Source organism: Pagrus major, chromosome 5, assembly GCF_040436345.1.
Source record: "Pagrus major chromosome 5, Pma_NU_1.0".
Lineage (NCBI taxonomy): Eukaryota > Metazoa > Chordata > Actinopteri > Spariformes > Sparidae > Pagrus > Pagrus major.
In genome coordinates this window covers 7,950,281-7,965,806 of record NC_133219.1, presented here as the reverse complement: position 1 = coordinate 7,965,806, position 15,526 = coordinate 7,950,281, and the positions used below count along the sequence as shown (strand labels likewise).

At 39.9% G+C, this 15,526-nt stretch overlaps 1 protein-coding gene across 3 annotated transcripts in view; it reads left to right on the top strand.

Annotated features, from left to right (window-relative positions):
• Positions 1-250: 250 nt before the first annotated feature.
• Positions 251-15,526, top strand: part of mfsd3 (major facilitator superfamily domain containing 3) — a 31,280-nt gene continuing 16,004 nt past the window's right edge. The window contains exons 1-3 of one of the 3 annotated variants that reach the window (XM_073467201.1): positions 251-318; positions 829-1,661; positions 14,807-14,954. In XM_073467201.1, the coding sequence (XP_073323302.1) occupies positions 962-1,661; positions 14,807-14,954 (848 nt within the window). In that variant the 5' untranslated portion in view covers positions 251-318; positions 829-961. Of the gene's footprint in view, positions 319-678; positions 742-828; positions 1,662-14,806; positions 14,955-15,526 lie in introns of those variants that run through there. The other 2 variants (XM_073467202.1, XM_073467203.1) reach the window with 2 other exon arrangements.

Here is a 15,526-nt window from a genome sequence, read left to right as displayed (position 1 = left end):
GTACAGCAATTGTATATTTTAGTGTGATTAGGGGACCTAAGGTTGCCAGGTTTGGTAGTAAAATCATTTCCCCCGTATTGTTATGTATTACATATAAAGTAATATATAATGTATAAAGATCATAGACAGAAAGCAGGTGTTTGGGTTTTTACATAACACATATAAAACAAACACGACCCCTTCCGTGTTTCTCATCCGTAAAAGGGGGATCGCTGTCCCCGAATCTGGCAACCTCTTAGCTCATGCAGACCACAACTATAAACAAGCGGTGCAGCTTCTCCGGTGTGCTAACGCTAGGCTAACCAACTTTCTTTCCCAGTATGCCTCAAGATTTATCTCATTACAGATACGGAACTATATTTCTCATAGAAACAAACCCCTAAATAATACTGACATGTTGTACAAATGTGTTTTAAAGCTGTTCGTTCACTTAGCTTAGCATGGCAGCATGCTAGCAGGCTAACGGTAGCTAGACAGCCAGTTTGACAGCAAACTTAGCTAACTGCTAACTGTTATAGCTGTCAGCGAAATGTCAGCGGCTCAAAGTCACATTTGTGTTTGTATTTGAACTCAATGATAAAACACGTGGTCACCGTTATATCTAACATGCTTATGTACATGTAAGTTATTTGACTTTGAGGAGCTAACCTTAGCCAGGTAACGTTACTGATAACTGAGCTGGGCAGAGAAGCAGTTAAAGAGCAGCAGAGACGCATCCTTTTAAGGCTGCCTGCAGGAGTGGTGACTGGCTTTAGTCATCTCAGCATTATCAGAGATTTAACACCAATAAAACTGAACCTCACAGTCTCTCTTTTCTTTTCCTTTCAGGTCAGTGAGTTGAAGTAGCTCAGCCTCTCCATTAGAAGTCCTCCCCAATAACCAGAATTAAAGACAATGACCTGACCAATGGACCACAACAGTGTCAGCTCAAAAAACAAGAGGATCCCTTTCTGTGTAGATCATGAATGACAAACTAGTCTTCTTGGGCCTGCTTTACTTTGTCCAGGGCATCCCCTATGGTCTCCAATCTTCCCTGCTTCCAGTCTACCTGCGTGGAGCTGGTCATTCCCTCACCCGCATCGGCTTCACCAAGATCCTCTACTTCCCATGGGTCCTCAAAGTGCTCTGGGCCCCTTTGGTGGACCGGGTGGGCACCAAACGTCGCTGGCTGGTGGCGACGGTGTCTGGTCTGGCTCTGACATGCCTCACCAGTGCTGCCGTGGCCCCAGAAGCACATATCTGGGGAGTAGCAGGGACCCTGTTAGCCATGAACAGCTTGGCCTCAGTCCAGGATATTGCAGTCGACGGGGCCGCCGTCGGGTTGTTGAAAGGTCGTGGGGAGCTGGGGCTGGGCAACACAGCCCAAGTCGTGGGCTATAAAGCTGGATCAGTGTTTGCTGGAGGTGGGCTGCTGGCTGTGATCGACGTGGCTGGATGGAGCTGGATGTTCATGTTGCTGACGTTTGTGTACGCAGGCGTGGCCCTGTTTGTGTGGGGGGCCCCTGTGCTGGATGATGAGACTGTGAGGGGCCAGCAGGCAGATGGCAGCAGGAGAGGAGGGCAGGGAGCAGACGCTGTGAGGCCATGGAGGGTGTGGAGAAAGCTGCTGGCAGTGCCCGGCACCCCTTGGACTGTCCTGTATGTGCTGACATACAAACTAGGTGAGTTTGATTCATAAAAAATAATTTGTACTGTAAATTCTGGTGCAAAAATTATCATTCCACTAATCATGTAACACAAAATCTGTCAAAATAACTGCAATATGAATTTTTACCATATCATACAGGCCTAGTTTGATCTATAAAACGTTACAAAAAATGTCCAGAGCATTTTTCAAGATGATGCCTTTAAATGTATTGTTTTGTCCAAACAACAGTAAAACCCAACGATTCTCAGTTTACAAGTACATAGAGAAACAAGCAACAAATCATCACATTGGAGAGGGTGGCACCAGAGAATGGTAGGTGACTTAAATGACTAAAAACAATTAATCGAGTTCGAGCTGCAACAAATAATCAATTAGTTGGCAACTATAAAATTAATCACAAACTACTTTGATAATTTATTTGATAATTTGTAAAAATTCTTTGATTCTTGCTTCTTAAATGTGAATATTTTCTGGTTTCTTCTTTCCTCCCCTATGACAGTAAACTGAAATGTTTGGGTTGTGGACAGAGCAACACATTTGAGGATGTCAGCCTGGGCTTTGGGAAACACTGATCAACATTTTTCAAAATGTTCTGACATTTTATAGACTAAACAATTAACCAATTAATCAAGAAAATAATTGACAGATAAACCTACAATAATAAAGTTTCATCCCCAAGTGTTTAATCTACGAAATGCCCCCCAAAAAATGACAAATGTCCATTGCATTTGTTAGTATGACATCTGCAAATGTCTTGTTTTTTACAAACAAGAGTCAAACCCAACGATACTCAATTTACAGTGATATAGACTAGGAAAAAAAGGATCAAATAATTGCTTTGGAGAGGGTGGAGGCACCAGAGAATGGTAGGAGTTCTTTGACAAATAACTGAAATGAAGAATCAATTATCAAATACCTTTAGAGTGACATAATCGACTTATCATTGCACAGCCCGAGTTCAAATGATGATAATGGACACTAGTAAAGGAGAAAAACACATCAAAAAATGGTAATAGGAGCACTCCCAGCCCAATTTACCAGCTTATCAGGCAAAAAAAAATCTTCCCCAAAGCAATAAAAAGTTATATTTCCTGGAATTATCCCACATAGAACCTTTTCTTAGCTGTATTCCTTCCTTCGTGAAGGTCCCACAACTCACCACTAGATGTCTCTGTTGATGTGTCTATGAGGACTGAATCAGTGTACTGAAGAAGTTGGGGAAGTTATCATTTCCAGATAATTTATTGTGTCTCACAGGTCCAGTGTGTGCATTTGAAAATACGGGCCCTGCTGAAATAAAGCAGTCATTTTTAATGCCACAGTTACAAAAGTATAAACCTAAGGCAGTTGAACAAGAAGACAATGTTAGTTTGTGTGCATTTTGAGCCCTTGCAGTCAGTTTTGCATGTGAACCAGTTAGTTCCAATACAAAACTAAAAACTTGAAAGTAGTTTTGGATCAGTCGAGCTGGTGTGTGTGGGAGAGAGAGTTGATATGACCAGAGTTTGGTGTTTGGTAGCAGAAGGGGATTATGTAAGGATTAGAGTGTCTTTGTGTCTGTTGCGTTCAGAAACTGAAATGGAAGACGGCGCATCATGCTGATGTGTGCGTGTGTACATGTGCGTGTGTATGTGGGTGGTGGGAATATAATTGTCTCCACACATTTGCATACTAGTCTTTACTTGTGTATGTGCTGGTAAACCTATTCCTTTGTTTTAAATTGTGTGTGTGCACATGTGTGTGTGTGTTTTTGAGAGAGTGTTAAGGGTGGCTCAGTAATCGGATGAGCCCCAGCAGACGACACTACTAGACAAAATATGAAGGCTGGCTGGACCCCTTAATCTGTCTAGGGAGAAACCCCCCCCCCCCCCCCCCCCCCCCCCCAAACACTCTCTCTGTTGCGCGCACACACTCATTATCGGCTGATGATCGTGATTACAACGAGAATCAATCAGTGTTTTCAGTGTCGAAATCGAGCTTCGTCTTGTCACTTGTCAGTATTTCCTGTCGTAGTACTCTAAATATTTCCCACCTTTACAAGAAAACAACAGGATTGTGTAATATTTTAGATTAGGCCTGGATGTGCCAGCATAATTGCCTATTTAGACAGCATTGTTTTTGTTCAAGGGGTGTGTGGGTATGTTTGTGTGAGACTGGTGATCTGCCTGTCTGAACCCCCCCCCCCCCGCGCGTGACACCAACACACACATATACAAGCACAGACCCCGTTCCCTCATCTATCCCTAATGAACTCTGAGTTTGTGCCAACACATTGGCCAATCATGAGGAGCCTTGTGTCTGAACTGTGACCCTTGTGCCATCTGAGGCTACAGGCTTGATGGGAGAAAAGTCTGGGTAGACTCGCAGGGACGGATGGAGGGCAGGAGGGGGAGGAAAGTAGGCACTATTAAGTGAAAATATAAAGGCAAAAGGCCAGGAAAGACGCAAATTAGGAAGGTTTACAAATGCAGTTATAACAAAAGCTCATGCAGTAATAATAAAAAATTTCCTATCCTTATCATCCTTTTAGATATTGTAAACTTACTTGTTACTACAATTGGAGAGTTCGAGGAACATAAATATTTTATTGCACTTTTGTCATATCAAGTGGTCAAGTCAGTTTTATTATTTGCCCCAAGCAGACAGTTTGTGCTGCAGCAAGTAAAAAAAAAACATGCAGAAAGCATAAAAACATACAACATAACATAGAAACATACAACAGTTGACACAAACACATGCTCAGGGTGGCTTACACCTGTGCACAGTTGAGAATTGTCCCAAGTTGTGTAAGCCCCTCTGAGACAGGCTTTAAATGCACGGTACAGTATGAAATTTCTGCAGCTAGGTGTCTCTCAATCAAACAAAACAATAGACGGAAGTAGCGATGGGATCATGGGAGCTGTTGTCTCCAACACCATTGCTGATGAAAATCCATCTGACGTAACTCAGGTAGAAATGTTCATAGACGAGGTAATGTTTTATACATTATTATAGTTTATTCATATTATGTTCATTCGCGTTTGCCGCGGGCTTATCGTCATTTTTCACATTTCTCACTTGAAACCATGTGAGTCCAAATTATGGCGAAATATTGTCTAAATGTGAACGTTTAAGCAACATCTTCAAATAGAAGTCTACTAAATTTGCACCGACAACCCTAATTAACCTGTGTTTTATCCTAGATGTGAATCCTACATATAGACGGCTATTATAGTCTTTAGACACAAAATTGCTTGCTTGGCATCTAAATACACATATTTTTTTCATCAGGATCCATGAAGTATTTCCTGAGAAATTAATGAAAATGTTAAAAATGCCCTATGTCCAATCTGCAATCACACTGCTAGATGCCTGTAAGTCCTACATACTGGACCTTTAAGGGTCGAATTACCAAACACTAAGTTATCCAAAGTGATTCACCCCAGCCAGCTACAACATTAATTGTAATGTGATAGTAACAATAATCAAATTGTATTTTATATGACATGATAGGATTACGATGACAGGCCATTCTGCAGCCCAATGAGTACTTTTATTTCTGATACTTTTGATTTTTGTTTGCAACAAAAATGTTAAACTGGTGGCTGTCGAGATCACAGAGACTCTCTTCCAAACACTTGAAGACCTGCAGAGGAGCTCAGAGGAGCATTCTGCTGATATCAGGCTGCTTTTAGCTCAGATCCAATTTGAGAAAAGCAAACAGGATCAGCTTCATCATGACACCCTGGAGCTGCAGCAAACGCTCCAGCAAGAGCAGGAATGGAGGGGCCAGGCAGACACTTAAAACCTCAAGAATTTTGAGGTGGAGGAGGCCCTCATTGAAGATTTCGACCAACGGCTGCAGGAAGAGCAGAAACTGAGGAGAGAGAAGCAAATTGGAGGCCGTTGAAATGGGGGAACCACTTTTCTAAACATTGGAGGAGGACTGAACCCTCACTGAGAAGTTGTCAGCTGAAAGCCAGATGCTGGCAGACAGGCTGGAGAATAAGGAAAAGACACATGGATCTCTTGTTGGAGAGATTGTGTACCTCACTAAGATGCTGGATGAAGAACTGGTTTTGAGGATCCGGGCAGATAACTACATGCTGGAGGCCATTGACATCATTGAGACTCTCCAAAAAAGACATGAAGGGCATAGGAGGAGGTCTGCCAAGACAACCACCCCCTGCAACAGGAGGAGGTTTTCACCGCGTTTGAGAAGACAAGCGAGGAACAGTGCTGCCGACTAAGCACCAACCAGCCTTTTGAAACAACTGACCTCTGTACATCTTTTTGGGAGATCAAGGCCCTTTCCAGAAAAAATGAGGCCCTTCAGCTGAAGAACCAAGAGCAGATCACCACTATAAAGCTCTGAGAGGGAGAACTGTGCTTCTGGAAATCGAAGGTCTAAAAAAAATTTCCTTTTGTGAAGGATGCTAATTCAAAGGTTCACATTTGTCTTGTGTGCAGTTTTCAGGGGCTCTATTTATTCAGGCCAAACATCTTTTTTATCACAATGTTGTCACTGTCTTTGTATCATCATCAGCATCATCCATCACTAAGCAGCAGTTACCTCCTCCTGCCACCAGCGTTCAAGGCTTGAATGGAGACAGGAATGAAGAAAGTCTTGTCCCTGTTTTTTCTAGAAATATGGGCAAAACGTAAGCCAGATGATGAGAGCTTGTGCTCTGAACAGAGATGCTCACGTCATTTTTTGCAAGTCCAAGTCAAGTCTCAAGTCTTTGAGCTCGAGTCCAAGTCAAGTCAAAAGTCTCTTATTAATGAGCCTTCCATCATCTGCTGCATGCCATCTGGTCTGCTTAGAACACAGCATAGTTATATCTAAGGAATTCAAAGCATGTACTGTATCATCATCACTCCTTTATCTATTAGCACAGAGTATTATCAGCACTGATTAGTTGTTTGGTATATGATCACTTTAAATGTGCTATTGCAATGCAATATGAAAAAAAACACCACACACAATGAAAGCTTTCCTTTAAGATTAATAACTGCATTTTGCTTTGCAATATAAAAACACAGCTACAGAAGCTAAATGCAAAACACTATTGCTGCCAAATTATCTGATATATACTGCAAGTCCATACTCTGGTGATGTTAAAACATGAACAGTTTTGTTCAAAAAGAGAAATCTACCGTTTGGGAAAATTGGCATCTTTCTTTGTGTGACAAAAATGAATCCTTGCATGAAAATAGAACTCATGATGAAATATCATTGGAATTGGAAATACAATTGTCTGTGTTGTTTAATAGTAAACATCAGCTGACTTTTATTCCTGAAAGAAATGTTTGTGTTTTGGAATGAAACCCATCAAAACCATGCTTTTCTCTAAGATGTTTTGCTTGCCATCAGTTCTAGGTTAACATGTAAGTAGCACACTGTACTAAACATGTGTAGCAGCATTGGTTCAAGTCACTAACAATTAAACCAATTTGAAATGTGAAAAGACACTGCAGTTTACTTTCTTATGATAGAGCATCAATTATCTGAAATTTACTTATTGGCTGGATAGCACAACCTTCTCATGCTTAACATTTTTCAATGATTAAATTAGTGAAGAAAAATTCTAACCTTAAAGTGAAACCCCTGCATGCTGTTGATGCTGAGCTGAACATTCTGAGCGAAAGGACAAACTTATTGAATATGTGGTTTGAGCTACTGAACTGTGCTCCCACTATCATACTGGCCACCTTCACAATCCTAGTATAGACATTCTTCTCCCGACGTTGCCTTACCAGCAGATACTAGAATAATCTTTATCATCACTATAACAGTATAATATATAGGATTTCTGCAATAAAATGCTTAGTATTGATAGTCCTCAATTTTTCTTGTAATGTTTATTTTAAAACTACATACATTGTGTAAGTAATGCTGCAGTCTTGCACACATCAAAACTGGGTGTTTGGGATTCAGTAGCCTTGTGTGTTTGACAAGAGATGTGAATGATAGTGGAAAGAGGTGGACCCTGATGGTGGCTTTCTCTGGGAATTGACCAGGTGGACGGAGGAATGGATGGATGAACACACACACACACAAAAAAGCTTTGTTCTAGCACACCCCCCTTTAACCATTTCCTCTAAAAAGACAGCTACATGGGTTTATAGTGACATACAATCAGCTGCTATTTTATGATACACACAACTCATTGATATAAAAGGATACCTCTCATAATCCATTTCAGCAAAAACTATAATAACCTTCAGAGCTGTTGTATTGGATTTCATTAGTTTACCGAGTGGATGCTGAGTTGGAGGCTCATGGACAGTACACATGTTCAAGAGAACAGTGAAAACAACTTATAAAAAAGCTATTGACAAGGGTCTTTTCCTGTTCTTTGTGCTGAGTTTAATAGCTGTTGCATCAAGTTCAGTGACACACTATTGCCCTCTACTTAATACAATTTTTTGAGCTTTTTGCAACAGCCTGAAGGTGGAGGGTTGAGATCGAGAGGGTAAAGTGAAGGATTTGAAAGGACTGTTTGTCGAGCTGCACTGAGGGTATGACTACAGTAAAATATAGCCTGTCATTCATTAATTAAAAACTAATGTATTGACATGAACCTGCAGTCCAGCCCACAGGACAGTTTCAGAGACATGGATGCCATGCAGAGGTGGATGGTAGTGGGCTACCGCAAAGATGAAGGGACGTGGAAGAGTGGGAATGAGAGAAACTCAGGGAAGGAGTATATTTTCCAGAGGGAAGAAGAAGGACTGCAAGGAGGGAGGCTGAAGGAGGGGATGAATTAATGATCAACCACCACATGGTGCCCTGTGAGAGGAAAGGAGCAAAATGGCAATAGAAATAAATGCACATTTATCCATGCAGAGACAGATCTGATCTGATCTGATCTGTCTAGATGTTTTAAGGTCCGATCATATTTTTTTTATCACGTAAATCTCACATGAAAGGCAAAATCAAAATCCAAAGTTTAGTTTCTGTCTTAAAAATCAAAAATCAACATACTGTGCTTTTGTGAATAAATAATAATTGATATTATTTAGCTGTTTTGTTTGTGTATTTACACAAATAACTGATGTAAACAAACTTTGAACAGCATCAGAAACCACTAACTTATTATTTAATTGTTGTTAAGAGTCCTGTGGGTTTAACAGCATCTATGTCAATTTCAGACTTAAGAATCCTTTCATTTTGGTTGCATGCCAACCATTTAGTTTTATTTTTGAAGTACAGATTGCACTTTTAACTAAACTTACAATGCTGATAAGTGTAGATACTGCAATTTCAACTTTTTTTTTTTTTTTTAACAAATGAAATGTACTGCATTGTTGAAAAATACCTGGATTGGCCACTATAACCCCACAAGGTCAATATATAATAACATGAAAATAGAGTATTGTCAGTGTCACCTAGCAGTATAACCACTTTCAATGTAATATACATCGCCATCAACAGAACATGACTCATTTTCATTGTACTGGACATTGATGTCACAACCCACATATATATATAAGTTACTTAACCTCGATGTTTAAGAAAAGAGACTGACTAACAAACCAACTAACAAATACTACTGTATGAATGTATGTATTATAGGAGAACCTTCTCACTGAGAGTGCCATTTTAACAGACATAATCAGTTTATACTGTATATCATAATGCAAGTTCAATCATTAAGACATTGAAAATGATGGGCACTGTATCTGCTGTAAGACAGTGAATGGATATTAATTAATGATCGACCAATATGTTTTTTTCAGGGCCGATACCGATACAATTATTACAGTAATAATCAAGGAGGCTGATAACTGATTTTTGGAACCAATGTACATTTGCACTAAAAATAAAGATCTTAATCTCAAAATTTAGATAAACCAGTGATGTAACTAATTACAATGTACTCTAGTACTCAAATACTCTACTAAAGTACAATTTTGAGGTTCTTTACTTAAGAATTTCCATTTTCTGCTGCTGTATACTTCTACTCCACCACATTTATTTGATCATTTTATTTACTGGTTACTATGCAGATTCAGATTATTCAGATTCAGATAATGTTATGAGTGGGTTGTGAGTGAGACCAGACAGTGTTGACTGCAGACAGAGAAACAATGAGCCAAAGTTTTGTTTTTTTAAGTTAATGTATTTTATCGTCAATCTGACACAAAAAACACAGGTACCGATAATCAGGGAAATGCTCAATATTGGCCAGACCGATAATCGGTCTTTTCCTTAACATTAATACTTCATCATTTCTTTGAAAACAAACAAAGGCAACATACACTTGTCACTTTTTTCACCACTCTAGTCAAGCTCTACTTGCCGAATGTTCATTTTTACTTTCTACTATACAAATTATTTTGTAAACGGTTGTCAAATAGCAACAAAGACTGCTATTTGACAAAGATTGAACACAACGTAATTGTCATGTTCAATCTTTATTTAAGCAAATGAATGAACTCCTGTTTCCTCATAAATCTCTACACCCACCGCCATTTTGTCACAAGCACCTAATTGGTACTGCACATGTTCAACTCTCAACAGAGGTGATACGGAAGTGAGATTGGCTCATTTCTTATCTACTCACATCATCAGCACAGAAATTATGTGTTTAATTATTTTTTTCCCCACTAAGTGAGTCACTATATCTACTAGCCTGATGTGGCATTTTAGTTGCCCTGGACCAGTTCTTATTGTTGAGCCATGGAGATAGTGGTTGTCTACGTAGTTATAGAGTGTTTTTTCCCGCGTTCATGAGCGAATGTGGCATGCATAATAATATGCATAGGATATTGTGAAAGTGTGTATAGATAGAGATCTGTTTACTGTTTTGTCTGCCTGAGCTGCTGAAAAGTGTTTGTGTGTTTGTGTGCGTGCGTGCATGTTTCTGCACTAGGACATTTGCGTGTTGGGTGTTCAAACATGTAGTATGTGTGAAGCTGTCTGTTTACCGTGCTCTCGGCAGGGAGTGATAATGTTGTTCTGCAGGGGGACTGAGTGTCCTCAGTGATCTCTCCTGCTCTGCCAGCTCTTTTGTGTGAGCTGCATCATGGACGTCAGGATTTGACCCCTCTGTCCTCATCCACCTCTCACCCTCATCTCACCCTTATCCTACTCTGATTTCTTTCTATACTACCTCCCACCCCCCTCTACCACACATGCCGTATATTCACACATACACACGGACCATCTCTCCCATGCAATCAATATGGATAAAGGTGTTAATGTGGAGCAGTTTTTTTAAAGTTAGTGTTAAAAGCAAATTGTGATGAGATGCTGCTTTTGTCTTATGCTTTGGTGAAAATGTCAAACATGGTCAAACTGTTTTTTAATCAGTGCTTGATTTACTGAGCCACAGGCTGCTCTGTTTGTACTGCAAGAACAGAAACAGAACGTTTTTGTGTCATTAAAGGGAGAAGAACAAGTGCAGCACGCTGTTGTCGTACTCATGACATCAAACTGTTGCACCCGGGTAGAGTCACGCAGCTTAGAACTGAAAGCCAAACATGTCGCCAGTGTGAAGGTTTTTTACAGTTTCAGAGGAAGACAACACGATTGACATTTGCAACACATGTTCCGAGAGGGTTCAGAGCGGATGGAGAAACCAGTTATAAACATTTTTTTTGTAATCAGAAATGTGAAATGATCAATTATCTTACCAGTATGGGCCATGAGAAAACAGGTAATTATCAGTTATCAGTATTGGCTTTAAAAAAACCAACATATTTTGCATGCCTACTATAGTGTGTACAAAAGCTGCATTCTGAACAAATCTGAACAAATCTGAACAACAACAAATTCAGGATGTTGCCTCAACGTTTTAAAGTATCTTTAACTGCTAGAATGAATAAAACTACCCTGCTTTCCTTCTCTGTCACTTTCCCTCCTCAAGCTTGTGGAAATTTGGTTTCTTATTTTCAGTAATTATCCATAATATGAAATATTCATGAGCAAACAAACATCAAGCAAACAAAGAATGTTAAAGTTGACAAAAAAAAAACCCCACTGTAGATTATTAGGAAAGAAACATCTGCCTCATCTGGACATCTGTAATGCCATTAACCTATGAAAACCAGGTATTTTCAAAATCCCAACTATTTAGCTCACAAAGTAAACACTTTGTTAAAAAAAAATTATAATCACTATAACCTGTTACACATGGTCTTTATTGGACAGCGACAATAAACAACCCCTCAACAGTTACCAGATTTTATTTAACATGTTTCTTAAATCTTAGAAAAATGCAGTTCTGGAGGATATTGCCAAAAAGGTTACCACCATAAAAAAGTTAATATTAGTCTCTTGATAATTTTCAAGATTAATGTAATGTCTTTCAAATTTAAAGGCTGGTTTTTGCACTTGAGTGAAGTTGAATAAAAGAGATTGTTAATTGTAGTTTTAAACTATCATTCATTGTCACAACATCACAAACACCGGAACATTTCACACAACAGGTTTATGGTGTTTCTTAATCATGCTTGAGCTGGTCATGGGTACTGTGTTTGCTCACTTCACTTACCGGTATTTTGTTTATTCTGCCCCAAATACAATCCTGTCAGCCAGTGTGTCTATAAGCACACCTCTAATCCTGAAGTTTGTCTTCTTCTTCACTGTCATCTTCTCCTTCTTCTGTTCAATACTGGGTGGCAGCTAGCGTTTAAGGTGCATTAATACCCCCTCCTCCCAGTGGGTGGGTGGTTTAATTAAACATTTATTGAACATTTGTTATATTTCTTGTGAGGAAGATTATATTGAGATAATTGCCATTATCGTTTTATGGCCCCAAAACACTGGAAACACTTGACTTAACTGTATTCTAAATGAGCAGTGCCCGCTTGAAAACCAGTAAGAAAACCATAACAACAACACAAATACCTAATGTGAAATAACCAAAGTTTATATAATTGTGTATTCCTATAGAACGCCATTGTGCATAGCAAAAAACTGATCAATAAAATATGTTTTCAGGGCCTTCATTTGTAAATAGTCTTTTCCTACACTTCTTGAATTCTGCTTGCTTACAAGTCTAGTATATGAATGTAGTTGTCATGAAGAAGCTTTAAATGACGAGGATGAATAAAACGCCGCCCCCTCTCTTCTTTCTGTCACTTTGCCTCTTCATGTTAAATTGTTTGGTCTGTCTGTCTCTAATGTAAACATAAATACAGAGTTTTTTATGAGCCTGCCATCCCTGCTCTTTTTCCTCTTCACTAACCTCCTAACAATGTCTCTGTTCATCTGTCCCCCCCTCCTCTTCCTCCTCCATCTCTCTCCATCCCTGGCTGCTCTCCTTTCTCTCCAGTCATGTTTTACTCCCGTCATTTTATTTTTTGAATAAATGCATTATGATTGTTAGTTCCTGCTCTACGTCTCTTGCCCTTTTTCAACCTCTTTTGTTTCTCTCACTTCTTTCTTTCATTCTTTCCTTGTCTTTTTCTCGTTATCACTGACTTTCTCTCAGTCCTCCACTTTCCTCCCCACTCCATTCCCCTTCTCTCTCATCTTCTCCCCTCTTCGCTCTTGTTCCACCCTTTTTCTCCTTCCCCCTTCACTCTGCTTGTTTAATCTTTGCGGATGTCTAATGAAATCCCTGCTGAAATGGACAATTGTTGCTTTGAGAATATTTATAGAAAGGAATAATCAGCCTGGTTGTGTTTGTCTGCACGCCCCCCCCCCCCCACCCCCCACCCCCCCTCTTTAAAGAAATAATTAGTTGAAGGCAGGACTGTGAAAGCTCTGAGCTTTGAGCTAAACAACAGGCAGACAGGATCGGGAGCACAGAACCATGGGTAAACAACCCAGGCGTCATGGGTACCGCTGCTGCCAGTGTTTACTTTATTATGACTAATATGCTTACCGCACAGTTGATGCAGCTCGAAAGAGTTGAGGGTGACAGCGATTAAAATGTGAATAATGCACAGAGTGAGTACGTTAGTGCAGCTCCTGCTGGGTGTGTAGAAGGGTAGTGATGTCCAAGATGATGTCCTCAATGTCTTGTTTGTCCACAGTCCAAAGATATTCAGTTCACTGTCATAGAGGGGTAAAGAAACCAGAAAATATTCACATTTTAGAAGCAGGAATCAGAGAGTTTTGAATTTCTTTTCTTAAAAAAATACTTGAACCGATTAATCAGTTTAAAAAAAAAATAGTGAACTAGTAGACAACTAAGGGATTAATGGTCACAGCTCTACAATCAATCATCCCCCTCTGTATCAACTCCAACAGTGAAACGTGAGTGACAGAAGTGAGAGACAAGTGTTTCCTACACAGAGAATGCACACTTCTTTCCCCACGTTTCTCCTAGGTTTTTGTCACACCGACGTTACAGCGGTGACACTCTCGTTCTGCTGCTGTGCTCCCTATCACTGGGAGCTTCTCAGCTTTCTCTTATTATTATTATTTTTTTATTTCAGTCCGTTTCATCTGTCTTTTTTCCTCTTTCTCTATTTTTGTTTGTCTCCTGGCTGACTGAGTGAGTGAGTCGTCGGTTGTGTTGCGTCGTCTTTGACAGCAGTCTGGGAGCCAAGCTGTCACTCACACAGCTCCTTGGTCCCACTGTCTTTCTGAAGTCAGTCTCCATTAATATAATAATGGCGTGTAGTCGGTGCCACTGAATATTTTACTGTAATGTTCAGCAGAACATTACCCCCACACTGAACGCCACACAGAGAAAGTCTTACTGTGTGACAGAAACTTTTTATTTTGACTGAAAGGTCTTTGTGAGGTCTGTTTCATCTGTGGAAGTTTTTGTGTTTTTGTTGTGTTTTCCTTTTTGTGCTTTAGGAAAAGTGCTAGGCCCTCGTTTGATAAAGTGACTGAGGGTATTCTTTTTCTTGTCAGGCATCTATTATTGACACTTTCCAGGAATAGGCCTAGGTGCGCGGTGTGTTGGTGCGCTGTATTCGATTCTGCAGTTGTTATCTCAGGAAAACCATGTTGTTCAGTCTTGCAGGCTAAACAGTTTGGTACAAAATCCTCATCGTATCTGACTGTGATTGGAAGAGGCGTGTGTATTCAGGAGGCGTCTCACGTATTTACTGTACATAAAAAAACAGCAATGCTTAGTCACAGATGTACAGTGTGATTTTATATATATTTTTCTTTTCCTTCCCCTGTTGTTTCTTTTTCTTCTTCTTCTGTCTCCCACCTTCCCTTTTAACCACCTCTTCCCTCCTCTTCCACCTCTCTCTCTACAGGTGAGCAGGGTGCAGTTACCATGTTTCCTCTTTTCCTATTGGATCATCACATGACCGCCAGGGAGCTCGGCTTCTGGAACGGCGTTATCGCCATGGGCTTCTCCATCTGCGGGTCGTCCCTCGGAGGCCTGCTGCTCGCTCAGTTCAGGTAGACATCAGCGCAATCATCATTTTGGTTATCACTGGCCTCACAGTGACTTTTTTTGTATTGCAGCAGTATTTTGTGACTCTGAAGGCATTTTGCAGTGTTTCGAAATTAATTGCCGCTCAAGGGAAAATGTCCTGAAAAATTTATAAAATGCCCGTGAAAGTCAAAGACTGCTCACTGTGAAAGTACACAGTTTTTGCATGTCACCAAATCCACATTCCTCCACTGAGTGGTACAATACTCTCAAGGCTGCAACTTAATTATGGATTCATCTGCTGGTTATTTCCTGAATTAATCAATCAATCATTCTGTTTATAGAAATTTAAAGAAATACAGAAAAATGCCTGCCATAATTTCCAATAGAAAATTGCATTATTCCAATTGAAAAGATATTCAATGTGCTGTCATGGAAGATTACAAAAACCAAACAAATATTCACATTTGAGAAGCTGGAGCCAGGTCATTCACAGCTTCACAGTAAAACAGCATTACAGCATTCCCCTAAACAACTGAAGTTGATTTTTTTTTTTAATGAAAAAACAACCCAAAAAAAAATAAAAGAAAGGCTCCAT